This window comes from Ischnura elegans, chromosome 3 (genome assembly GCF_921293095.1).
Source record: "Ischnura elegans chromosome 3, ioIscEleg1.1, whole genome shotgun sequence".
NCBI lineage: Eukaryota > Metazoa > Arthropoda > Insecta > Odonata > Coenagrionidae > Ischnura > Ischnura elegans.
The window spans coordinates 89,432,503-89,458,834 of record NC_060248.1 but is presented as its reverse complement, the minus strand read 5'-3'; the positions used below and the strand labels follow the sequence as shown (position 1 = coordinate 89,458,834).

General features: G+C 39.5%; 1 protein-coding gene across 3 annotated transcripts in view; it reads right to left on the bottom strand.

Moving 5' to 3' along the window:
* LOC124156128 overlaps positions 1 to 26,332 on the bottom strand; it is a 701,458-nt gene that overhangs the window by 4,698 nt on the left and 670,428 nt on the right. The window contains exons 4-6 of one of the 3 annotated variants that reach the window (XR_006864274.1): positions 13,471 to 14,207; positions 6,719 to 6,786; positions 3,309 to 3,842 (exon numbers count right to left, since the gene is read on the bottom strand). Coding sequence is in view for 1 of the 3 variants with exons in the window: in XM_046530467.1 (XP_046386423.1) it covers positions 6,719 to 6,786; positions 13,471 to 14,207 (805 nt within the window). In the remaining 2 variants the exon portion in view is untranslated. The remainder of the gene's footprint in view (positions 1 to 3,308; positions 3,843 to 6,718; positions 6,787 to 13,470; positions 14,208 to 26,332) is intronic. The other 2 variants (XR_006864275.1, XM_046530467.1) reach the window with 2 other exon arrangements.

Genomic DNA, 26,332 nt, shown 5'->3' with positions numbered 1-26,332 from the left:
TTGTCTTTCTTAAAAAGTCACTCGTTCTCTGGGTTCGCAACGGCGACACAAAGAATTTTTCGGAGCACTTTTCACAACAACCGTCTTCCATGCAACGAAATTAACGAATATAAATCTCTCCTTCAACCCACTCCCTTGAACACGTCTGTCAACTTTTGTGGTGTGGTCCAATCGGGGGATTAAAAATCTTGAGACGTGAAAACTCAAGAACCCATCCACTGTCCTATAATCCCACAATCCTCTAGTTTGTCCAAAATTATCCCATTCTACCCACCGTTGCACCATAATCCCTAACGCGTTTGTCTGGCAATCCTTGTTTATCTTCCTCTTCCATTACATCCATAAATTTCGCGGCAAGCTACAAAATCTTTTCCTCACAAGTATACGCGCATGGATCAAATTAGAAAATAACATAACAACGGCAAGGAGCTCTTAAATTCAACTGTTAAGTTAATGGGACTCTATTTCATGTCTTATTTTTACTAATGGATTCCAAAGGAATATATTAAACGACGTTTTGAACCCACTCACAGCAACTGAATCCATATTAGAGATGAAAATTTTCAACAAACTAACATAAATGAAACTTATACATGGCGACGGTCTTCTTTTACGGTCTGCACTTAAAATTGATAGCTCGAACTAAGTTTAATCACTGTGAGGCAATGTGCCTGGAGCACAATGTAGCTCCTGATAATTTGATCTCTTTTCTTAGGTCAAATATGTAAAAAAATAAAACAAATACTGGCTTCATCGATATGAGGATAGCCACTAGAATACCATAGAAAACGTATCTTGATCAATGGAACTTGACAGGGTAATATATGGGCAATTATTTCATTATCTAACTTCACCAGCGTGGTATAACGTGGTCACGTTAAGGAGAGATAATGTGCAAACGCCTCCGCATATTCACAGCAGCAAGGATTGGGAGTACAAATTTATCCATGGGCAGAGATGCATCGACCGTGATCAACTGGTAGTAGATTAGAATAACGTAGTTGGGAACGAGGAAGTTATCAGACGTGGGCGAAAGATCAAGATATATAGAAAAGAAATGGACCTTTCCATCCAGAAAATAACCTTTTCGTTCTTTAATCATGACCTATTGATTCGTGGAAAGTATTATCCTTATTCCCTTCGATATTTAAAAGAAAAACAAAAAACGTTACAGTGCGTGTGAAGAGGGGTGGGTATGAATTCACGATAAGTACAAACGATGCAAATATATCAATCAAAAACACCGACGAAAGCTTGGGAGAAAGACGTCGGAAAGAGAGGAAAAGTGAAAACTCGCTCAAGAATCCACGGTGGATAAGTAGAATCTATTGGATGAGTCGTAATTTTGATGAAAAATAGCCAAGAGAAAATGCCTGAACAAACGTAGTTGCCACTCATCAGGCCCCACTATGGCAAGGGGGAAAGTAAGGGAAAGGTGGGTGACGTTTCAGAAACTGAGTTCCATTAGCGGAAACATAACAGCCTTTTGCATTACTTCCTCGTACATCTGTGATATGGTACTCTCTCTATTGGATTCATACAACAAGCTTACGATTATTTTCCTCCGTTTCAAACCAAAAGATAGCACACACAATCCTTCGACCACCGGTTGCTGGTTGCTTACTTTATTTTACTCCGGATCCCTTCAGCCCTTGTAACGACGATCACCCCCGCGGTCCCAAGTAAGCGAAGTACGTCAGCCCCACCATGCTTTCCATAAACAATACTTTCTCCAATAAAGAGAACAAACGCGGGCGTGAACTCGCAAGTGTTCGGAGGGTGATCGGCTGTTTGGGACATATCTGGACCAGGGAACGGTTAATCAAGCTTTCGACCTTCGGTCGACGGGATGTGTGGAATCAAACAATCTTCATATCTTTCTCCCCTAGCTATTTTGCACACTTATTATTATAACATTTTTTATTGGGGCCCCGCGCCACAGCTTTCACGCTTCAATCAATTTTTTTGGTCCATTATGGTCGATTTTAGGAGGTAAGTAGGCGGAATCGGAGATGGAGGGAGGCTACTCTGATGCTCCGAAGTATTAGATACAGGGCCATGATCCCTTGCCAAACTGACAGCGTGGCAATCAGAGCCGTTAGACGGACACCGTTTTTTTGCAGCAATCGATGGAATTTTCATCAATGACCAAGACAATATTCCTCAAACTTGGCCTAAAAATTACATCGATAAATTTTGTGCAGAGAAAAAACCCATTTCGAGGAGAAAAACAGCTTGAGTAGTATTGTTGGTAAAAAAATATTCCTAGCACTATCTTTCTGTCTGCTCATAGCTAGATATTATGTTGCCTACACATATAAAGCCTGTGTTCCTCGGCATTAAGCCTATTTTTGGGCTATTCGATCAATTCAAGGTTCTGATATTTCTCGAATTAACAAAAGTTATGTATGCACAGAGAGGTTATTTCAATTGCCGAAACAAAGCAAATTAAATAAGGTCGCGAAAAGATATTAGAGAAGCCTCGCAAATGTAACTGGCATAAGCCAAACTATTTCAGGAAAATGACACGTAAAATATTAAGAAATATGCATCGCTTATTAATTCAAGAAGCAGGAAGTTGCTGGCTAGTTTGGACAGAAAATGCTCAGTAGAGACGGCTCTGAACACCTTTGAGGAACAAGCAGCATAAAAAAATCGAGGTCTGAATCGTTGTCAGGTATACCGCGGGAATTAGGAGACGAAAAATCTAATCGAAGGTTTGAAGATAGAATTACACTCAAATAAGTAGCTTCGAAGAGTCACACCCTTCCTCAAACAATATGTGAGCACAAATAAAGAGTTCCCTAAAATTGAGGGAATAGTGCATTGACAATAAAAAAAACATACGATACGTTGAAAAATAAAGAAGAACTACATGTTAATTTCGTGCTAACCACAAGGATATACGAGGAAAACAAAAATTTAAGACATGAACCGTGGTATTTCAAGTGTATGCACAGCAGGAAAAAAAATCGAAAGGAACAAATCCAACGTGGACCGGGAAAAAAGCTGAGGTTAGGAAACGGGTTGCTGGTCAACGGTGCCCAATGTATTTTGAAACTGTCAACCCGACTGAGACGGACCACACGACAGCGTTTTTTAATAATAGGGATAATGGGGCCCAGGACGGGTGCGCTTCCTCGGAAAGAAGGGGAATGGAGGGAGGGGGAGGAGGTGTTATATATATACGGCGGGGGAGGGAGGGGAGGTAGAGGTAAGGCCCCCAACCCCCAAACACCCCGCCGATTTTCAAAAAAAAAAAAAAGAACGCGTCCACCACCCCCAGACACCTCCCTCTTGACACTCACTCTCCGTTAAAAATCTCTCGCCGCCCATACAACCACGTTCGTCTCTCTCTCCGCCCCCGATTGTCGCGATGTGTGTGTCTCGTAGTGGGGTTGGGCGGCGGAACTGTCGTGGTGGGGGCTGGGAAGGGAGTGGTTAACTGCCGCCTCTTCTCCTCACACCGTCTCTTCACTTCCTTCCGGGCAGGGGGGCTGGGAAAGAAAAAGTCCTCCTGGGGAGAAGAGGGGGGACGGTTGGCCCCCTCCGAAACCGCACGCTCCACCCCCAGAAGCCGCCGCCGCCGACGCCACACCCCCCGGCCGCGTCCTCCGCCTCCGCCGCCACCACCACCACCACCGCACTTGGGCACGATTACTTGGGCCTGGCGTAGGGCATGGGTCGGAAGCGATGTCTGTCGACGGCGCCGACTCCCAGGCCGCTGGCTGCCGGGACCTTGAAGCCTTTCCAGCGCCCCGCTCCGCCGTCTGCAGCGAGTGGCGAGCGGGCGAGCGGGTCAGCCGAACCCCAGGGGAGAAAGGATCTCCGAGGGGCAGGCGCTGACCGTTCCCAACAAATCCCCTCTTTTTCATCATTTTTACATTTACTACCGCCGAGCAACATTCCCGTGTTAGCCCGGGTAGTAACACATCATTAAATATATATGCAACATTCCGTTCAATACAAAAATACAAACACGTAAACAACTTTGTCATCTACAGGGTTCCCTTCACTCACTGTTTCTCCTAGTGGGCTATTTTGACAAAAAGAGCACTCAGAATGCACTTGATTTTAAGACATCTGGTAGGCTCTTGTGAAGTTGTCCTCGCATTGGCCTTATGATATCTCTTTCGTAGAAGTCTTTAACGACAAATAATACTAATCTGGGCTCTATGAAAACTATCTTTTACAAATACTCGTATTTTCAATCAATCTTTTTCTCAATCGTAGGTAGACCTATGATCTCTTATCATTCAAAGCTGAGCTGTAGAATGCTGAGAAATTATACGCCTGCTGGACAAGTGAGTAGACAAAATAGTGAACTATCACCTAATTATTTTAACATCCGATGAGGGCATGGAGGAGATTGTACTTCGATATACGATATGGTTTCGAGCCGTGAGGACTGAAACCCTCCGATATTTGCCTCTACAATGATCTCACTGATATTTCAACACTATCAAATGGACAGCCTTCAAAACTATGGCCTGTCAGTGGAAAAACTTACGTCATGTTAATTAATCGCGGTGTAGATTTGAAAAACATCATTTATATTTCAGTGGAAAACAAGAAGGCAGGTTGGCATTAAACTTTTACGCAGCCTCATTCTGATAACAAACCTTCCTCCATGGATACACTCGGCATTCCCAGGATTTTATCTAGCTCTAACAACTAGCTCCGCAGATGTAGTGATCCTCCGAAAGGAAATTGAAAATGGGCCTTAATGAATGTAAACCTGAAACAAAATTAGTACCAAAAGATGAAATGTAATGGCGCTGCGCGACATTTGATCTTTCCCGTAGGTCTAAGGCAGAAGGGCTGTTCAAAGTATTCACAATTACTCAATGTAAATTAGAAGAACTAACTCCGGATCAAATTGACACCAAGTTGATTGAAGCGCAAGATGAGTTTGCAGCATTCTATTCGCTTTTCCTGGTCCAAAGGGAAATCTCGTACGACTTTTTCCCCTCGCTTGCTTCAAACCAGGAAAGGTTTGGCCCATAAAAACCATAGCCCACGTCTTTAACGGCCACTCAAGGAATCAAACTAATAACTGTGCGCATATCTTTCATCTTGGGATACTTCGGTACTCCTTGTTGCTTGTGGCCTTACGTGACTGTATTTAAAAATTGACATAATTGATACGATATGAGACTCATTATGCGTAATACGCTGCAATATAATGTTCCGATATGCTCCCATTGAAAACCTCGCAAAGGGAAGGAGAATCTTCAAGTTTTTCTTACTTTGAACGGATTTTTAATTTCCATTCAATCAGCAATCATCCATAAATCGCTCTTTGAACGGTTTCACAAAATTCATTTTCCATATTGTAAGGAATTACGAAAGAACTGCAACATTAGAGTTAGTTGAAAAGAAACCGACTTAAGAACAATGTGAAACGTAATTATTTGACTTGGCAACAAGAGCAAAAGTTTAAAGATGCAATGAAACAATATCTATTCATTACAAACAAAATGTAGAATTATAAGCTTGGTAGCAGTATATTCTATCCATGTTGTATTACTATATACCGGCTTATGGAGTTTCTATGTATCAAACATGAATCATTAGCTAGTGATTTGCAAAACCTTCAAATTGCGTTATGAACGAATGGTTAATATGCGCGAAGGGTAAAAGTTAGTCACTGCATAAAAATAATGGTTCTCATCTATGATAGCTAAAATCGCACGTGAGCTGACCTAAGACCAATTAGTTTCCCCTAAAATATGAAAGAAATATCACAGCTTAGCAAATAAGCCTACTTCAATGCCTTTGCCTCTATCATAATAAACCTTCGTCTTGGACAACGACCTGTCCTTTCTCTAAAGTAAGTTCTGAATCTAAGATATTATTCAACTTTCTATCCATAAAATGAACCGATGACTAGCTAATAAAAAACTAGCAAAGATAGAAGGAGTTGTAGATCCATTTTCATACAATATGGTTATATGATGTCATTAAAAATGTAGGGTAAACAACAAACTGGATATAACTTCAACACTGAAGTAATAGCATGATGAACTTCATTTTAACTTTTTTAAGTTTATCAAAATTATTTTACAGCAAATCTTTAGTTTTAGTTTTGAACTCAACATTTTTGCGAAAGAAGTAAAACTTCTTTAAAAGAAGTGAGAACATTTAGAGCACGGGAATTTATGAATAGTATTAGTTTACATTGTTATGAAAATTATCAATGGTTAAGTGACAGTTTAGCAAAACATTTGCCCCTGAAAACTTATCACATAATAAGGTGAAACAGGGTCTTGGGACATTATCATTAACGTGGCGGTGGAATTGAAAGTTAAGCAAATTATTCCTCATAAGGATAGAATTTTTTGTTAACAGAAAATGATTGTAACTCAAAAAAATCAAACTTAATAAGATTATTATAATGAATTTCAATTCCACAAGTGCCATTAACATTTATATTTTTTTCGTTGGGAAATTCTTCTAAGAGAAATCGACATTTTTGAATTTGAATTTTATGCAGTAGAAGACCATTTTTGTGAACATAACTTATTTATTTTCATTTTGGTGTCTTTTTTTTCCCTTCCACCGTCAGGGTTTCTTTGGGCATGAAATGGGGAATTTGGAAAAAAAGGAGAAACTTAGATTCAATAGAAACTGATTCCCCATCAACAGTGACGGTACAGCACCCACAAAGAAGAAATGGGCGAATTATTGCATTAATTCATAATTCCATGTCACTCACCAGTATAACTGTCTGCGGAGTCGTAGTAGTCCCCGGCGCCATCGTCATAGTCCTCGTAACCACCATACCTTCACGAGGGAAAAATAGAGACATGAAGAAAGAATGGTAAAGATATATACCGTCCCCATTACTATCATTAGCACTAGCGTACTAAGCATGCATGCACTCACACTACGCTGATAACAACTATTCTGCCCTCAAGATCTGAGAGACTGAACTCTAGCTGTCCTCCTCCATTGAATATTCCACAAAGGCGTCTGTGACCCTATGAGTAGCCAACTGTTTTTTAACCAACTGAATTCTCTGGAAAAAATGATTTTGCTGTGGCTATTCTGATATAGTTAAGTACTTCGACAACTTGTCGTACTTCTATGTACTACGACATATTACCCCATTTACATGTACAGTATACAATGTATATTTGAATGCCTAATGTTTTCTGCTATTGGATTAAAAAGAGTGTTCATAAATCTGCACCAGACGCCGATTTAAACTAACATATCATGGTAACCCCAAATCAGGATAGCCTTATAGAGGTACTTATATTCTACAATGCTATTTCCATTTATTGTACTCTTTATACAACTCCTCAAATTTTCTCTTTTTACCATAATTGGAAGGAATACTTATTCTTCTCCTCTATTGTATTTTTAGCAATAGGCACTTTCTCTGTTGAAAGGAGAATTTCAAAGGTACAAGTATTTAGGGACTCCAATTATAAGAGAATATGCATGAAGATTTTATGTTGGTTTTCCCAAGCTAATGCATTTTTTCTCCAAAATGTATGCGTCTACATTGTAAACAGAAAAAATGGGATAATGAACTTGGTATTGCTTCTGAAATCAACGTATATATTATATTATAAAGTATATTACTATGTGTACTTTGCTAAGGTGGAATAATATTGTCACTATCTTGTAATTCAACTTTCGGCGTCGCAGTGCCGTCATTATCGCAAAGGGGCAGCGTATTGAACTACACCATACGACGGTCAGGACAGGAACGCATATTTACTATCATATGTGTGATTGTGGGTGCGATTGTGATAGAAACGGGGTATGAACCACATGCATAGAATGGTACTTTCCAGGCTAAAATACACGGAACCCTCTCTCTCTCCCTTTCACCAAAACCTCTCCTCAACGTTTTTCTATATTACTTCTAACATGGTATTTGGCAGCACAAATATTAAGGAAAAATTATCGATGGTGGGTGGTAGAACCAGATTTATATCAAAACACAGATCAACAAGAAGGATTTTGCGCATCCTCTTCTAAGATGCATGAAATCAGCGGCTTAGGCATTACATTGCTTCTGGATAAATAAAAAACGCAGATTCCAAACGTGATGGAGTGGAATTGAATTGAATTTAATTACTCCAAGCTTGAATGTACACTTTTTTTTAACAGGACAACACAAATGGAGCCTTAGGTAGCTCCAATGGTTAAAAAAAAATTTTGAAACATTATCACTATGAAACATATATGTGATACAATAACTTACAATAAGCAAGAACAAAGTATAATATGTGGGCAGAACAAAATTAATTTCTTTTTCCTCCTTTCACAAAAATATAAAAATAATATATAATAATATGTATATTATTCAGTGTTTGAAATGTTTCCATATTGAAATAAACACTTGCAATTTTCCACGAGTATAAAATTTATTATGACCTATGCCTCAATCTTACTAGGTACATCATCTTTAAGGTACAAATGGTTTGTAGTGCATTCAATTTGTACAATTTTTAAGTGGAGAGGGGAAAGTAAGTTGAGAGTTGAGGGGGAGTAAAGGAGGAATTTAATAAATACGAGGGGATGAGTAGCCAAGGGCTACAAGTGATTTTTTTTTCTAAACAGAGTTTAGTACAAAAATTAGGTAATGAAAACAAACGAGATCAACTAGATATTTAGCAGTGCGTTTGATTTTCCACTCGATGTCAGCACAGAGCAGAGACTCAATCGTATCCTTTGGCCGAATTTTTTTATATTTCTAGAATCAATTTCTATACCTAACTCTGTTTGAAAGGAAAATCCCTTGTACCTCTTGGTATCTCACACCACGATAGAGGAAACGTCAAATCACCGCTATTCATTCTGAAACACCTGGTATTTTCTTCAGAATTATTGACGCCGTTACCGCGGAGAGGTCTAGTTTTTAGAATCGGTGGCGCGACGGCTTCCACTTACATATTGGTATCCATAGCATATATTGATCCCATTTAAAGCATTAGTGGGATCTAATTATTGACATAGCGGGACTGTAAGGCTAAACAAGATAGGTCTATGCATTGAGCGTGCACTACCTCAAGAGCGCAACGGGAAAACAGAACGGTCGACATGCACTCTGATGGAATTCCGAAAGATAATGGGAGGAAAGAGTGACGTCCTAATTAATGAGTCACAATTAGCGAAGTTGCTCAAGTGTCACGTGCCACTAAATCGACGTGGGTGATGAATGCAGTAGGCGCTGATATCCGATCACGTCTCAAGTAGCTTCAGGTGAATCCCATTAAAGGCAATTTTCAACTAGCAAGATTCGTCAAAAGGAGATCCAACAAAAGGATTGAAGGCCGCCGTACCTCGTTACGTCTGCCATCGCGATCATTAATTTTTGACGAGAAATCTGGAAGCGATGAGACGAAGAATCATTTTTTAATTCATGTAATAAATCACCACGTTGGATGAAGGCAATATTTCAAATTTTACCATGCGCCATCTAAGGGATTCGACGTGGCACATTTTGAATTTTATTTTTGGCAAGATATCGGCGCAGAGCAGATTCAAAACATGGTTAGAAAATTGAATGGAATTAGCCTTCAGAGTCAAGACCCTCGTACACAAATAATATGATTTCATTAGGATTAAATTTTCATAGAAGATTGAAGTCAAGGACCAAGAGGAAAGTTAAATTAGGCGACGATCAAAGGATACTACGGAAGTAATTCTCATAGCTTATTAATAATTTTCGCAAACCTGTATCGCCGGTTGAGTAAAATCAATTCCATATAACATCAACAGCTTTAACAGGGGGTAGCAAAATAACATCCAAGTTAAAATGAATGTTACAGAGAAATTCTTTTTAAGCTCTTGGAACTCATTTTCAAATTCATTAAATTTGTCGACGAGTAAATAAGTTATTTTATTTTTCCTCAACATCCTCTGCTCCAGTTAGATTCCCATTTACTAAATATTTATTCCCTATGCATCTTTGACAATTGCGAAGGAAATTAATTTTGACGGAGGAGGCCCATACAAAGGTTTGGACTACATGGAACTAATATAATTCGCCTGGCAAGAAATTTCTACTTCTTTGAGTTATCTTTGAATTAAAAACTGTTTGGTCCAAGAGCGTCTCTAAGATATTGGGTACTGCTTCTGCTGAAGCTAAAAGAAAAACTAGGTAGAAGCTACGCATATGGCATTAAAAGAGAGAGGTGCAGCGGTGAGTCTTTCGTTGCCTCACAAAATGCATCGCGAGCACGTAAATGCTGACTTAAGCCCATGAACTGCAGACACGGACGCAGCCTCTGCATAATCCGAGACACATGTTGATGCAAATTTTGACCTCGGGGCACTCCTCTACAAGACAGGTCAACATCCTTTATATGCAGGGCTGTATGAAGATGACACACACAAGGAACTCGTGGTGTTGAAGGTAACACAGAGATGTACAGAGACTCACGGAACGCAATAGTGTGATGAATCCCAATTCATGAGCTCACCTTTGTCTTAAAAACATGAATGAAAGATTAAGGTTAGAAATTTAGCTAAGACAAGATAACGAAACGGGAAGAGTGGATTACGGATTAAATGAGACTGGGAATTCTGAAAATCATAAGGCCAATATCTATGTATAAATCAGTAAAAAGTTGATACAATTTAAATTGTTGAAAATTTTCCGCAGTGAGGTAGTGTAGACGTTGATATCAGAAGCAATACCAAATTCAGTATCCCATTTTTTTCAGTTAAGACTTTAGACTCATGATTTTGAGAGCAAGACTTTATTGCCTTGGGAAAACCAACATAAGATCTTCATGTATATTCTCTAATAATCGGAGTCCCTAAATAATTGTAAATTTGAAATTCCGCTTTCAACAGAGAGAGAGTATTACTAAAAATACAATAGAAGAGTAAGCAATCCTTCCAATCACGGTAGAAAGAGAAAATCTTGAGGAACTGTATAAAGGGGTGAAATCATAACTCATAGTTGAAATAAAAGTACCTACTAATAGGATTTCGAGTGACAACTACGGTTGGCGACCCGCAGCTAAGGTAATCAGCACAGAAAATATCTGGTTATTTATAATAATATCTACGCGAATGAAGGTAGAAGAAAAGTACAGTGATCTCTCGTCGGCAGCGAAAAGTGAAATTCTCAAAAAATATACGCCGCAAAAAAAAGCTTCACCTGAGGATAAAAAGCACGCACGCGGTTGGCGTGAGATGTCAGCTTACTTAGCTTGCGAAGAGGAATTGGAATTCCCCACGCCTTTTGAGCTCTTTTTTGAGTACTAGCTTCAGCTAACAAAGCAGCCCGATCCGCAGTCACAGACGGTCGTCGAGAGATTTAATTTTTTTATTTCGCGCTCCTCCTTTAGCATGCGAGAGCATCTTTTTGTACGCGAGGAAGGCGAAAACGGAGGGAAAGATAGAAAGAGATGGCCTTGGTTCGGGGTGGAGGAGAGAAGGAAGGAGGAAAAGCAGCAGGTTGGTGACTTTCAGTCGATATCGGAGCCGCTTGTTCTCATAGCGAGAGTGGCACAGTGGGTTAGGAGAGGGAGCGCTCGTTCTCAGGGCCACGTTTCGTCACGTCCCGAGCATTCTTCTTTAGACGCAGAAGGGGAAAGTCACGTGGTGCGCCGACGGCTCCACTTTACGGGAAGCGGTCACGTCCCGTCCGACCCCGACACGATACCACGGGAAAGGATGAAGTGGCGTTTTTTCGACTTTTACAGGACCTTTCTATCATAGAGTCGCGTGACTTAACCGAGTTCAGATACTTCAGAGTAAATATCATTAAGATTGATTTTTGGTTTCTATGCGTACAACCATTGATCATATAGGGAGGTCGCAGATGCTGTGAAGTATGTGACTCCCTAAATACAATGATAAAATTTGTTTCTGCACTGTTTTTTTCGATTATAAGTTTAATTTCCACTAAGGTAAATACTCTAGTAGAGGGAGATTTATCAAGATTTTAATAAATTTTAATAATAAGTGCCAGATTTTCCATTCAACCTGGATTAATGGAACTTAGATTGGCTAACTATATGGGGGGGGGGGGGGGGGTGGGACGGTAAAAAAAAACTGGAGGTTGACGAATGTATTCCAAAGGATACTGTATTGCACATCATGCCCAGTTCCAGCATGACTCGTTGAAATTATGCGAAGCATGAATTCAAAAGTTGAATAATTCTTCCATTAAAGGCTACTAGTTAATCTGACAGTAAAAATTAATTTCTTACCTCCATTTCGACTTTAATCCATATTCATTTTAAAAATAACGTCTGTATCGTGTTATAATGAACGCTAAGTAGACACTTTGAAATTGTCCCTCCGTGCACTTAATCTACAGTTCATTCTTCAATAGCACGAAGATATTTTTATTCGACGGCGTGAGGTTTCCTCCTCCTCCCTACCGAACCTATCGTGTCCCTAGGGGTTTGGTCGTAATTCTCATAGTGAGACCACCGCTTCATAATTCTTTCCCCTACGTCGCGTCGGTACCCCCCTGGGGAAGCTCGGCAAACAAGTTCATTGGTATAGAACCTGGCTCCTGATTCGTATCCACGGAAAAACTTCGACTTCTAAGCATGGTGAAAGTACAAATTTAACCGTAAATATTAGCAGAAATTATTTTTCCATTTGAAGACTAGTATTGAAATTATATGCAATATACAGCAGCATAAAAATTCAATTCTCTTCCTTTAATAGGTACGCATTGATAATTATTAAGAAGAGTACATATCGACCAGAGAATTCGAAAAGAAATCAGAGAAAGCAAGAGTTCTAATTCCTATTCGCATTTGTGACTTTTTTTTAAAACTTTTGGCCGAAGCCAAATTTCGCCCGGTAATCTCCATTGCTGATAAATGTGGTGGAACTTTCAATTTTTCATGTCTTTTAAGTGCATTTCAAAGAGAAAACACTTCAAACTATTCGTTTAATCAACACTATAACCAAATTAATAATTATTTTTGTACTTACCGTAAGCTAAACTAATATTTGAAATTAGTTCAACATTACAGCGCCATAACTTTGGTTTGGTCATTCAATGAACTTTCATTGTAGTGGAAAAAACTGGCGCATTTAAGTTTTACTTTCTTTGAAATAACATATTTAAATTTTCTTCCGTGGTGTAGCTATTTCAATAGGTAAAGCTCCTTCGTGTACGATAGTGCCGAAGCCGAAGCAAATTTCTGAAACCTAACCCGCCTTGATAAAAAAAAATTGAGCAGTGCAAAGCGGGCTAAAAACTAATTTTTAAAGTACCATTCATAACGCCTAAACTTGGCAAAATTTGAAATGTTTTGAACCAGATTAATTATTGGCATACAAATGTACACACACAAGCTAATTAAAATGTCCCTCACTATTGTCAAAATAAACATTTCGTTTCGTTTCTAAATTTCGCTCCTAGGAACGAAACTAATGAAATTTTACTGGTTTTGACTTTAATAGATAAGCCAAGGTAAGCCAAGTAGTTGTGAACACGAGTAAATGTCTGCGTTGGCAGGTTTCACTCACCCCGTGGGGTCGTATGTATTGTACGCCCCGTAATAGAGGCCTCCGCCGCCGGCCCTTCCTCCCAACAGCCCCCCTCCCGCCACCTCCTCCGCTCCGTCCTCATCCGCTCCCGGGGCCCTCACGCCCTCCATCCCGTAAGACTCCTCCATCACGGCTCGGGCCCTCTCCAGTATGCTCATCACCTTCTGCTTGGTGGGCGAGGGACGGGCGTGCAGCACTGCCCCCGGAGGCGGGGCCAGGTGCGGCGGGGGCGGCTTCCTCATGGACGCCACAATGCCCCCACCCCTCACCGGCATGCCCCCGGCAGCGCCGCCCCCGCGCATCAGGGGCGGAAAGCGACCGCGGACAGAGCCTCCGGCGCGGACCGCCCTGCGCGGGATCCCCAACGGCAGGGCCCTGCCCCCGTTGGCGGGTGCGGCGTCCACGGCGGCCGCCAGGAGTCCGGGAGGGCCTTCGGCGCCCTCCAGCCCTGTTGGGACGCCTTCGCCGTCCTCGCCGAGCTGTGCCGGGACCAGTTGGGCCTCCTGTTGCATCGAAGAGAGGATTTCCATCTCGCGCATCTGCTGCTGTCGGATCTCGTCGTTGTTGTCGGGGATGAGGTACTTGCGGAGCGCGGCGAGGGCGTAGGCGACGCGGGCGTGGGCTTCGGCGGGTGCCGCGTATCCCGTTACCTCAACGTGCAGCTCCTCGCTCAGGTGCGAGTACTTAGGGTCGCCGCAGGCCCTCAGCTCCGCCTCCTGTTGGGAAATGGAAAAAGAAGAACAGGGTTTAGCAAGACTCACCTCCAAAAATCGTGGATAAAATATTCATGTGGAAGAGTAAAAAGTAAACATTTTGTATTCCACAGAGTATTAATTAAAAGACTCGACTGGTTTCATCCTTCTCAGGTCATTATCTACAGTTTAACGAATAGATACACAGACAGGGGAGTATCCGGTGGAGAGACCCTACATATGTATACCTACCGCCCTGTCTGTATATGTATTTGTTCACCTCTTGAAAATTACTCGAAAAGGTTGAAACTGGTCAGTCTTTCAATAAATACTGTGTGAAATGCAAAAAAATTAGCTATTTAGTCAATCATGTCACGATTCTACAATGTAACCTCGCAAACCATTGATTTCATTTATGAGGAAATTTCAAAATAAGTAGTCTTAATGCTTTTCCATCGACTACTCGTGCATTCCACGCTTTTTCGGGGAATAAATCATAGAGTAATTTTGCATGGTACTAAAGACATCCACACTTGTTATTTCATGCATAATTGTTTTTGCCCTCAACCGTTTGCCGACTAATTGAGTTTTCCACATTACAGTTCTTTGGAAATTGCATGAACAATAGGCCGGCCCTTATTTTTCAGAATTGCGAAAAGTTATGTTTTCCTAGTCTCAAAATGATCCAAATGGTGTTCATATTCACGTGTTAAAATTTGGTTACTTTAAAATAACGGCAACCCGTGCCCCAAGGGCCCTAAGTACTAAGGACCCTCGATCGAGTTTTTTGGGGCCAAAAAGGCGCTATTTGTATGTAAAACGTAAAAGTAAAGCCCCTTAGGGCCGATTTTCTGTTTGTTTTAACCTATCTCTAAGCGTTTAGGAGATATCGTCCGTCGTAATGCAATCCCCCCCCTAGGGCGCCACCCCGCACCGCGGCACCGCTGAGGTATGTCCCGCACCACTTACTAGAGACTTCCCCTCAACCCCCTCCCCTCCCTCGGCAAAGACTTTGCTCCTGATGAAAAGATTTACATGCTAGTGGTACAGTATTGAATAGGTTGTTCCTCTTCTGTCATGATTAATGTTGTTATAAAGCCTATAATGTCAATTTTAACCCTTCGACGCCGTCCTATGTACTGGGTACCGACCCCTTAAACCTTGATATTTTGCCGCCAAACGGCCGCGAACCATTCCAGCAGGCTTTGTTCCAAAGTGCTTTTTATGTACAAAATATTATAAGCATGTGATAGAAATGTGTCTATGAATAGTAAAGGAATGAAGGGAATGAGCAGGGCTTCCAGGGCTCCAACAGTAGATAGAAATATTCAAGGAAGAAGAAACGAGGCAGTCAGTTCACGGATGTAGATCACTGTGGATAGATAGAGATAGTTCTTGTGTATAGTGTGCAAAGGATAGGAAGTGCTAAGTTTTTTAGGATGTAAGGAGAAAAGTAGTGAAATAAATACTTTATCATGAACGTGACGTTCATTTTAAGAATAGAACAACAAGGAAAGGCATGTAATCAAGACTAAATCCAGGCATTCAACTGGTAGGAAAAGAAAGTGAAGAAATACTCGGCTCAAATTTACCGACAGTGAGAGAAGTACTATGTGTTTTCTCTATCACCTAATGGGTTCGAAATTTGTAAGACAGTGCGAGAAAAACCGTGAGAAATGCGTCTCATCCATAGTATAAAACTAGAATTCCTGTTGTTACGGAAAATAAGGCGATTGAAAAGTTAGAAAAATGACGCAAAGAATGAATGAACGTGCAACGGCATAAAGAGAGCGCGAACTACAGTGGATATGAAGAGAAGAGAATCTTTCGTAACAAAACTTGATGATTTGCTTGACATTGCAAGGAGCGGTACCATTGGATTTTTGACGCGCAGGGAGGAAAGTGCAGTTAATCTCTCGGATAAATGTGCTTGGGCTGAAGAAATAAAGATCTTATGCAAATAAAGAGGAGAACGAAATGAAGTTATTGGTTGAATAGATTTCAATATATTCAAGAAGAAATGAAAAGATGTGGTTCTCCGCTCCTTTTGTTGCATTAGCTCCCATCAATGACCCGCAGTTCCTACGAAGACTTGTTAATTACGAAAGTGTTAACCTAGACATAGCGAAAGCAGCACAAAAGAGGTTTTCAAACCACTTGTGGTACATGAGTGAGGAGTTGGTAGGCCTGTCATTCTTTGACGGATCCATTTCTAGGTGTGAAAAAAAACGTGATATGCCGTATGTGGTCTTGTGTGGGAAAATATGATCCACCAAAGAAGGCATTCTATAAACGTAAAGACATGACTAAGGTATCTATACCAAATTTTGTCACCACTAATTCGAGAAAGCTATTTAATGAATTGTAAATATGCATTGAATTCTTTGATGTGCACATGCGAGAATGGGATGAACATACAAGAACGATTTGCAAATTATTCGGGGTCATCAAGTGGGAAATGATTGTGCAGCGAGAAAAGTGAAACTAATTCAAGATTTTTAGGCAGTCACGTTGAAGGAAGAGAGCTTTCAAAATTTATTACTAAGTGTGACTTTTCATCGCAATACAACCCTTACGTGCGGAAAGGCACTTTCATTGCTAAATATAGGATGTCAGTGAAAAATTAGAAATACGATGAAAATCTATTTTATTTTGGTTAATGTACCGAAAATCATGGACAGAGTGAAAATAAATTGATCTCTTGGATTGGAAGTATTGTTATGGCAATTAAATTATTTCTAAGGTAAGCACATTCCTTCAGAGGCTAGATCTTGACATCAGGAGCAAAGTCTTTGCCGAGGGAGGGGAGGGGGTTGAGGGGAAGTCTCTAGTAAGTGGTGCGGGACATACCTCAGCGGTGCCGCGGTGCGGGGTGGCGCCCTAGGGGGGGGGATTGCATTACGACGGACGATATCTCCTAAACGCTTAGAGATAGGTTAAAACAAACAGAAAATCGGCCCTAAAGGGCTTTACTTTTACGTTTTACATACAAATAGCGCCTTTTCGGCCCCAAAAAACTCGATCGAGGGTCCTTAGTACTTAGGGCCCTTGGGGCACGGGTTGCCGTTATTTTAAAGTAACCAAATTTTAACACGTGAATATGAACACCATTTGGATCATTTTGAGACCAGGAAAACATAACTTTTCGCAATTCTGAAAAATAAGGGCCGGCCTAATGAACAATGCAAAATATTGAACCGGTTCTTTGAGCGGAGTTCGCCAAAGAAACGATTTATACTGTGAATAATTCACATTATTTACTTTCTATTGTCTTCTACCGGCTGTCAACCAATTGACATTTCAGAACTATTCCCTGAATAGAAAAAAATTGTAATGGACTGAGTCCTTGAAATTTCATCCACTCCTAAAATATAGGGGTTGTTCTGAAAACAATAGATACATTTCGTTTTTGCAAAATTTTGAAAAATTTTGCTCATAGAACCACTTCCTTTTGTCACTGTCATAGTATTCACATAAATAGGAAAGGGCTATCAACAATAAACCTATCTTAAACTGTTTGAAGAAAAGTCATAAACGGTGGGTTTTGTAAGTTCATAATAAAACGATCGCATACGCCCTGAATATTTAGTTAAAAACGTGATAAATTATGTAATTTTGTCTTGTGTCACGATAAATAAAAAAAGGGTTAGTGACAATAGTACTTTATTAAGTCATAAGGAAAATAATTACGTAGCTGGGGTCAAAATGCTTTGGTGGTATGCATTGATCAACAGTCGAATAATTCAGCCGAACAATATCTATACCTAAATGCATTATTTTATGATACTTCGTTTTTTAATTTATAAAAAATACTTTTTAGACTCTGAAATAAGTTTTAAAGCTATATAGTTAATAGCTAGAATTTGGTACTCGTTAAATCGCAAATTTGTTGGTAGTAATTTTGCACTGATAACAAGATGGCCAATTAACAAGCAATTTATATATTTTCAGGGCATGGTACACATTGGTATCCATGTAGCTTAATACTGGCAAAAAGAGTATTCGAGTATCATTGAAAGAAAACGAAGACCTGAAAGTCATGTAAAGTGTACTCATCACCATAAAAGACGAGGTGTTTTCATCCGACTTTTAAAAAAATAAATCCTACAAAGTCACAATGGGAGTTATTGCATGTATTTTCAGCCTTGCAATAGCAATATTTACCAACATTAAGTTCATCAAAGAATTAACGCTTGGTTTAACTGAAGCCTAAGGATAAGTCACGCTGTGACATGAAGCAGTGAAATTCTTCGAAGGCACGAGGAAAATGTTGTGGATAAACGTAGCGGAATGAGCGGTAGGCGCGGAAAGTCCCAAGGGAGGCAAGAAATCTTTTGAAGTTTGTGACGAGATCCTGAGGTAAATTAATTAACTCTTCCGTTTCATAATTAACCTTGGATAACGTAATTGAAGCGCCAGAGAAAGGGAGCTGCAGAGTGGTGGTACGGATAACTAGAAGAATTCTAGGAAGTCATCAGGTTAAGGATAAAAAAAAATTAAGTTTCCAACGGAGGGCGTAGAATAATGAAAAAATGCCATTAAATTAACAGAATTTATATACAAGTAATATCGAATCAAAGAGCAGAAACGTATTCATTATATCACGTTTAAAAGTCATAAATGGTAGGGAGGTAAATTAAATGCTATAAATCCTTCACTACCGAGGAAATAATGAATCTGAAAAATTAATACCGTTTTTACACGTAACAAAACACAAAAACGTAGCAACTTCACAATTACAAAACTAAATACAGACAAGAATAAACACAGATTAACTATTCTCCGGTAAAAGAAAAGACAATAACTACACACATGTTTTCGGTGTTAGTTCAGAAGCATTAAAAATCCTTTCTTCGTTAAATCATTGAGAAGGTTTACATTCCCGGGTTTTTGCATATGACTTGAAACAAAAAAAGTTTTCAGGCAACTTAAATGTAAATTTCCAAGCTGAGAGCCTATCTGAATTACTTTTGAGTGAGTTTTCTTGATAAAACGTAATTCATCAACCAACGGAAAATCACTGAAAACTCAACTGCGACCGTGGAAAATATAGCATAGATTCATAAAAAGTTCAAAGACATAAAACAATTTTTTTCGTGAATGTATACAGAAACTGCATCTAGCAAAAAAATTATACTACGTCATATGGATTTTGATAAACCACGACTTTATTGCGAAAAATTGTGATAACATGCAACTCAAGAATTTCAAAAGATATAGCGATAACGTATTCCACCTACAAATGTGGTAAATCGAGCCGATAAAATAATATTGTGTACATTGTATCTGCGTAAGGGTTGCAGGTGAAAAATAAATGTGAGACAGTGCCTTAATTTTCGTAAAAGCACTAGCGCAAACAAAAAATACAAAGAGAACATCCCATTTGCGCGTCAAAAAACGTCACAAGAGAAGAAGAAAGCGAGAATTTTCTCAAGCTCAGCTCGAAAATAAAAAAAACACCAGACCGAAGGAGAGCATCTTCTCCCTCTGCTTGTAGAGATAGCCTTCCGGCACGCACGAAGAAAAAATATCTGGAATCCCGGAGAGGCATAACGTGATGGCTGAAACAAATCAGGTGAGAAGGTTTTCCGGCATCCTGACACATACGATGGGCCCAAAAGAGTTGGCACTTTACATGAAAAACCTGCAACAAGGTGCCATATCACTCAGTTGGGCAGTGTACTATGTCACACGTTTTCAACCCTCAACTGCATGAATTTCTATGTACGAGCCTAAAACAATTTTTTCCAAAAAATGCTTCAACTGCTACATCTTAACAACTTTTCCTGATATGTTTTTTAATTTTTAAGGAAATATTTTAATGTGTCTCACATTATTGTTATGGATAACTTTTACATTTAATGGATATTTATAACAGATCTGGCTATTTTTCCACAAAGGGTTTTCGTTTCACATACTCATTGAAAACTTCTCATTGTCGCCCATGCCTTACTAATAACATGAATACATATCACTCTGGTGAATCCTCTAACTCGACTCTCATGCAAGGAGCTGATTTACTTCAATATAATTAGAAGCTGATCACCTTTGTTAGCTATTGACTGCTTCCAGAACCATGTAGTATAACGACGAGCAGTGGCGTAGCCAGGAATTTCGTTCGTGGGGGGTCCAAAACGAGGGGAAAATTTTTTAAAAGCAGGGTACTAAGAGCGGGGTTTTAAAAACTTTCCATAATCGAAAAGAAAACTACATTTGTCAAAGAAATATTTTGTAAATTCATGATTTTTCAATATTTTGTTTTCTTTTATGATGGAAAATAATTTCGTTTTTATACTTCAAGCTTCGAACCCCCCGGACCCCTCATGGCTACGCCACTGACGACGTGGTGTATCATATCTGATACGCCATGCGTTAGAGAGAAGAATTGTGCCCTTCGGAAATGATCGGCATTGAGTGTAGTGTATCATATACATTATACAATATTCAGTGAAGGGTTAAGATTCAAAGACCAAGGCTGTTTTCGGGGTGAATATTTTTACCCCAAGGTAAGATATTATTCGTTGAATATTAACAATATACATAAAAGCACACATCTACAGCAACAACACTTGCAGTGACTGATTTATTTCCATAAGGAACAAATAAAGCACCCCAAAAATACGTACAACTTCAAAACATAGAAAAGAATCACAAGAAAATTTCATTATTAATCGTAAGATCTAGCCAAAATAATTCCTTGATGTTTGGACGGCGTCCTATTTTTAATCTAGAAGAAAGAAGACTCTTCTCCCACTTGATGCTCTCATACGCAGTTACTTTGGACCCGTATTGCAATCTTTAAATAAAACTATGATATGATTTCCAATTTATTCTATTTTACCACAACGCCCTCGATGCAGAAATTATCAACTGATTTATGCTGAATTGTTCCGATAAAAATAGCTTTCAGATAGATGTTTTCAATCGCAATAACATCAAACTGATCAGAATTTATCACAAATTTTTCATTCTGTATTATCTCAGTCTTCAAATATGTCCGATCATGTTATTACCATGTATACTCATATAGAAATTTATATGCGTATGACTTCTTAATAGCACCTTACATGTGAATGGCGCGCAGCATCGTTGCCTAATATTGGCTTAAAATAATTTTTATCACTTTTTTCCGAAACTAAGCAGTGGTGAAAGCCGTACTCCTCATAAAGGGACCAAATTTTAATTAAAAATACTAATGTCTTTGATTCAACTTATCTACCCTTTTGGTCGCGGAGTATGGAACAACTTTGTCTTCATTTGGCCTCTTTCCTCATAAAGTTTACACTAACCCGGAAACTAAGGAATTGCATACAGAAAATTTAAGGGTAGAATTAAAACTTATTAATAAAATTCAATTTTCAGTCACAAATTCCATGGGTTTCAAGTTGGCTGGATTAATATGCACAGCCATCAAACGTGTTTCAACTGTTTATTCCTACTTTCAAATCAATTTTTCACATATACGGCTTAGGTCTCAATATCTATTATTCTGTATGAGGTTTTATTAACTCTTGGTGCAATCCACGCTCAAGTTTCTCATTAGAAATCTCAGATGTGTAATAGCTTTTTCCTATAATAACGTCACAATAACATACATTTTGAATACACTGCGTTTAGTATTCACTGGTATCATAACGACTCGTAAAAGTAAAAATTTTGAGTTCTAGGTGCGGATTTTTTTCCAGAAGCTCACCTCACCTGCTGTTTTGTGAGACTCACCCCAACCAAGGAGAGCAAGGGAAAATGAGATACGGGTTTGAGCCTTTCCAAGCCGTTCACCCCACAAAATCTCATCGGATACAGCGGCTTCCCGTTTCCACACGCCAACCCCACCCATTCCCGCTGACCGAGGAGTGCATCCGCGCGGGCCAGACTTAAATCCCATCGCAACGCATTTGCGATGCAGAGTGGGCAGTGCAAGAGCGCCACCCAAAGCCGCTCGATACACACGCGCATCCATCTATCCCTGACCGTGCACCTCTCCACCTCCGCCACCTTGCCATTCAGCGCCCTCCCCCTTCTTTCACTCTTCCAAGGACTCAACATACAGCATTACACCTGAGTATTTGCACTTTAAAATTTACAAGTCACTCCAACAAATACTTTAATTTAACGACAGGTTGAAATAAATTTAGCATATTATCTACAAAATGGTAGAAATCGGTCGTGAAATTTCAGAATTGTTTAAAAATTGTCATTTAATTTATTTATATTTTATATATTATATAAAAAATATAAGGAAACCTTTCTAAAGTATTTTTGAAAATTTTTCAGTAAATTTGTAATTACGTTAGACCTCGACAAGACTAAGCCAGACACAACTCTCTATACTACACCAGGAGATAAAAATTTATTTCAATTCCTTAAAAACTATGGCCTACAGAAATACACGGTCAGAAAACTGGTGAATGAATTATCTTATAAATGCCTCAGAATGACATCAAAGTAGAACAAAAATCACTTTCGAAAGGAAAGGGTCCGGGATCGTCAAATCACCTACCAGGTAAGCTACTAGCTCTATAAAACAGCCTTCATGTGGAAAGAAATTATTGCTGAAGGAATTTAACCTGATAATGTAAGTCTGCATTAAAATGTTTACAAATAACCCAGGCCTTTATTCCTTTCCATATTTAATTTGCCTTTCCCTATAGGTAAAAAGAAAGTTATTCATTTACATGAACCAGGTGTACACTCTCACTTCTCTTTTTTCTTCGACATCCTTTCTTCCAATATGGTTGTTGGCATCCCCTCCCTGCTTAGTTCTTGCTCAATTCACATCTTTGGCCATATTTAAAATCCTGTCGGCGACAATATTATATAAGAGAAAATATGTAATTCGTATGCACATTTTTGTATCTATGTACGCACCATCCTAGATAAAGATTTATTCCACTAGATGTACAGAATAAGTGAGACGAAATCTGTGGGATGGGTAAAGTCTTCTTCTCAACAATTTATTTTAGCCAAACCAGGCGTAAATACAGAGTTAAAAACTAAAAAAGAGCGACCAATTTTTTCACATGATCTCAAACGGCGCTTTAGGCCTCGATAAAAAAAAAACTAAATAAATCGTTGGCTCCGTGGAAGTAGCGGTGTTGCCGAACTATCAGACCTACTAGCGTCGTCACAATCATCGAAAAATCTATGTCCATTCATTTTATATCCATGGGTATTATATCGAACTCTGCCAAGTGAACGGTGGAGAAGTATATGTGACTTGCCATGCAAAAAAATTCCTAAAATTGCAATAGGAATACAGGAATCTGGATAGCGTAATGGTCTTCGCAGTGGCGCGGAAAGCCAAAGGTCTGTGATTCGATTCCCGGAACAGAGGATATTTCTTTTGTGGCAATTATTGTAAAACTCTAATGAAATGACATACACAAAAGCAATATATTTTTGAACTCGTAAAAATATCCAAATTTAATATTTGACTTAGTATTTCAGGCCTTGTCCTGTCCTTTTAAATTAATCCTCCTTATCCGAGCACGTTGTTCGACTCCGTGGGAATGAACCGCTCGGAATTAAATATCTGCCCGCAACCAATCCCACGTCCCGACACGCGCCCCCGAGGTGTGATCTGAGCGGTGGCTCGAATTAATCCCCGCGACCGAAACAAAAACCCGCATTTGCTCACGCCTCGCCCTTTTGTCTCACCAAACGGGAGAGTTCGGTGGACACTTCGTGGATCCGTGATTCCAGCCGCATAACTCGTATTACAGCGTTGACACAACCGCGGAGTGAACCGTGGCTCCAAATGGCGACCATAAACGATTTCCGTTCCCACCAGTATTTATCGATGTCGAACGCTGAATACATTCATCATTAATGGCTGAAATTCATTGCGGTGTTGGAAACGTTAGCGAAAAATAAGAAGCACGGGAACTGAACGACATGAGTTTCAATTGTGCTAAAAATCCACAGAGGAAAAATCATTCGCCTTGATCGGGATTCGAACCCGGATCTCTCGATTTCCGTTGTATTTTCACAGGAGAAAATGACGCCTCAGTAGCTTAACTGGCTAAATCACTCGGCCGGAAATACGGGTTCGAATCCCGGTCAAGGCGAATGATTTTTCCTCTGTGGATTATTCGCACAATTTGTGCATTGCGGGTGACTCCGTAAATGTTATCACCGTGGCTAGTCCCGGTATACTTAAATAAATTAAATTCAGAACTTGCACTTTTGTAAGTCATGTAGTTATGTAAGCTATGTAGTTATGTAAGTTATATAGTTAATTAAGTTAAGTAGTTATGTAAGTTTTGCAGTTCAAGGATACTGGATTTCCACGTAGAGGATCCAGGCATTTATCACATAATATTGATAAAGGGATTTTTAGCGGATGAATGGTTTTATTCTAGGTAATAACTGCGGGATATCCAGCAAGGCGCCGTAACGGAGTCACTCGTAAGAGCACTTACAGGACGAAAATTCCGCAGAGGAAGAAATCCTTTTCCTCGACCGGGATTCTTACTCAGATCTCCCATAATGGCGTCACATGATCAACCAAGAATCTTCCTCCCATTTGAATTTTTGTTCCACGTTCGAACTCCAATCATGACTAATGCTTTTTTACTGCGAATCAACGGGTCATTATTTTAAGTGATCAAGAAATTAGGTTGAATTTCTAATCACGCATTAGGATACATTTGATACAAACAATAATGCGTGTAGAAACATTTATGTAGGTGCGGAAGAGGATTTGATAAATAAATACGGGCGTGAGAGGTCTCGAATTCGCACAACTAAATCATGGATATAATCAAATAAATATCAATCTCGAGAATTTTACTTCTATCTGATAATGGAATTTTTAAAATTATTGTACTCCTAAATCAAAATGTTCTCATAAATTTTACTTCAAATCTTAGAAAAGAAAAGACCCTCCGACGTACCATGATGACAAAAGAAGGTCAGATGATCCGATGACGATGTGCCGATAAACCTTTCCAGAACACCTCTAAGAATGAAACGGAAAACATGCGCCATCAATAAACACTCAATATCGCTATTCTGTAACCTCCAAACCTGGAAAATACTCGCACCATGATTAACGAGCTCGTCGTTAGATAGGAAAAAAATACCAAAATAAAAACGAAGTCCCAAAAGGAGTTATAGTGACAACACGATTTTAACCAATCCCTGGTCTCTACATGATGACACCTCACTCAAGGCACCAGCTATATATGGAGTGCTTGCATTCTTCAGATAAGCACAGGCTTCAAACTGACAAGTCCAATAACTAGGATTATCGGCGTTCTATGGCTGACCTAAATAACTCAATCAACCGCGTATACTAATAGAAGGTTGGTCACTAATCCTAGAAGAATACATCTCCATACGCCAAACGTGAATTTTGGTATCCAACAAGATTAGATTTTCCGACATCCGAGATGAGCTTTTCAAAATTCAAATGAAATTTTCGCCCACAATAAATGCAAAGATCAAATAATAATGAATACAAAAACTCAAAAACATCAGTATCAGACGCATCGGATAATAAAATTTGAGTCAACCTAATGGCTGCCATTATGAAATTGTAACCAAGGTATATCCTTTTTTATTCTTCGAAAAAAATATATTGATAACACCATCACCGAATAGCCAACACCAGTTTTTAAAATTTAAATTTAAATTTCGCCCACAATAAATGCAAAATATTGAATGGCAATGGATATAAAAACCATAAAGCTTCACAGCAGACGTATAAGGTAACAAAAATTTGACTCATCCTAATGGCTGCCTTCATGTAATTGTATCCAACATTTACACATTTTTATTCTTCCGACAAAAAATATACTATTAACGTCGGCATCGAATTATCGAAACCAGTTTATCCACATCAAAAAGTGAAGTGAACAGCGAAAAGCTTCTAAAACTAATTAAGGAAAAAGTAACGTGCGATACATTAGAACGGGAGAAGCCTCTACCAGTTGGATTCCCGACCAATTACAAATTCCCCCGCTATATTCACTCCCAGCGCTGGGTATCAGTTATTTATTCCTCATTAATACGAGGCGGTCGCTCGCCGAGCACTCACCGGCGCTGCCCGCACACGCTCGCGACAACGAATCGAGTTTCGAGGCGCACGCGATCTTTTCATTCCAGAGCAGAGCTGGATACGTCAGGGAGTTGACCCGAGCTCACAT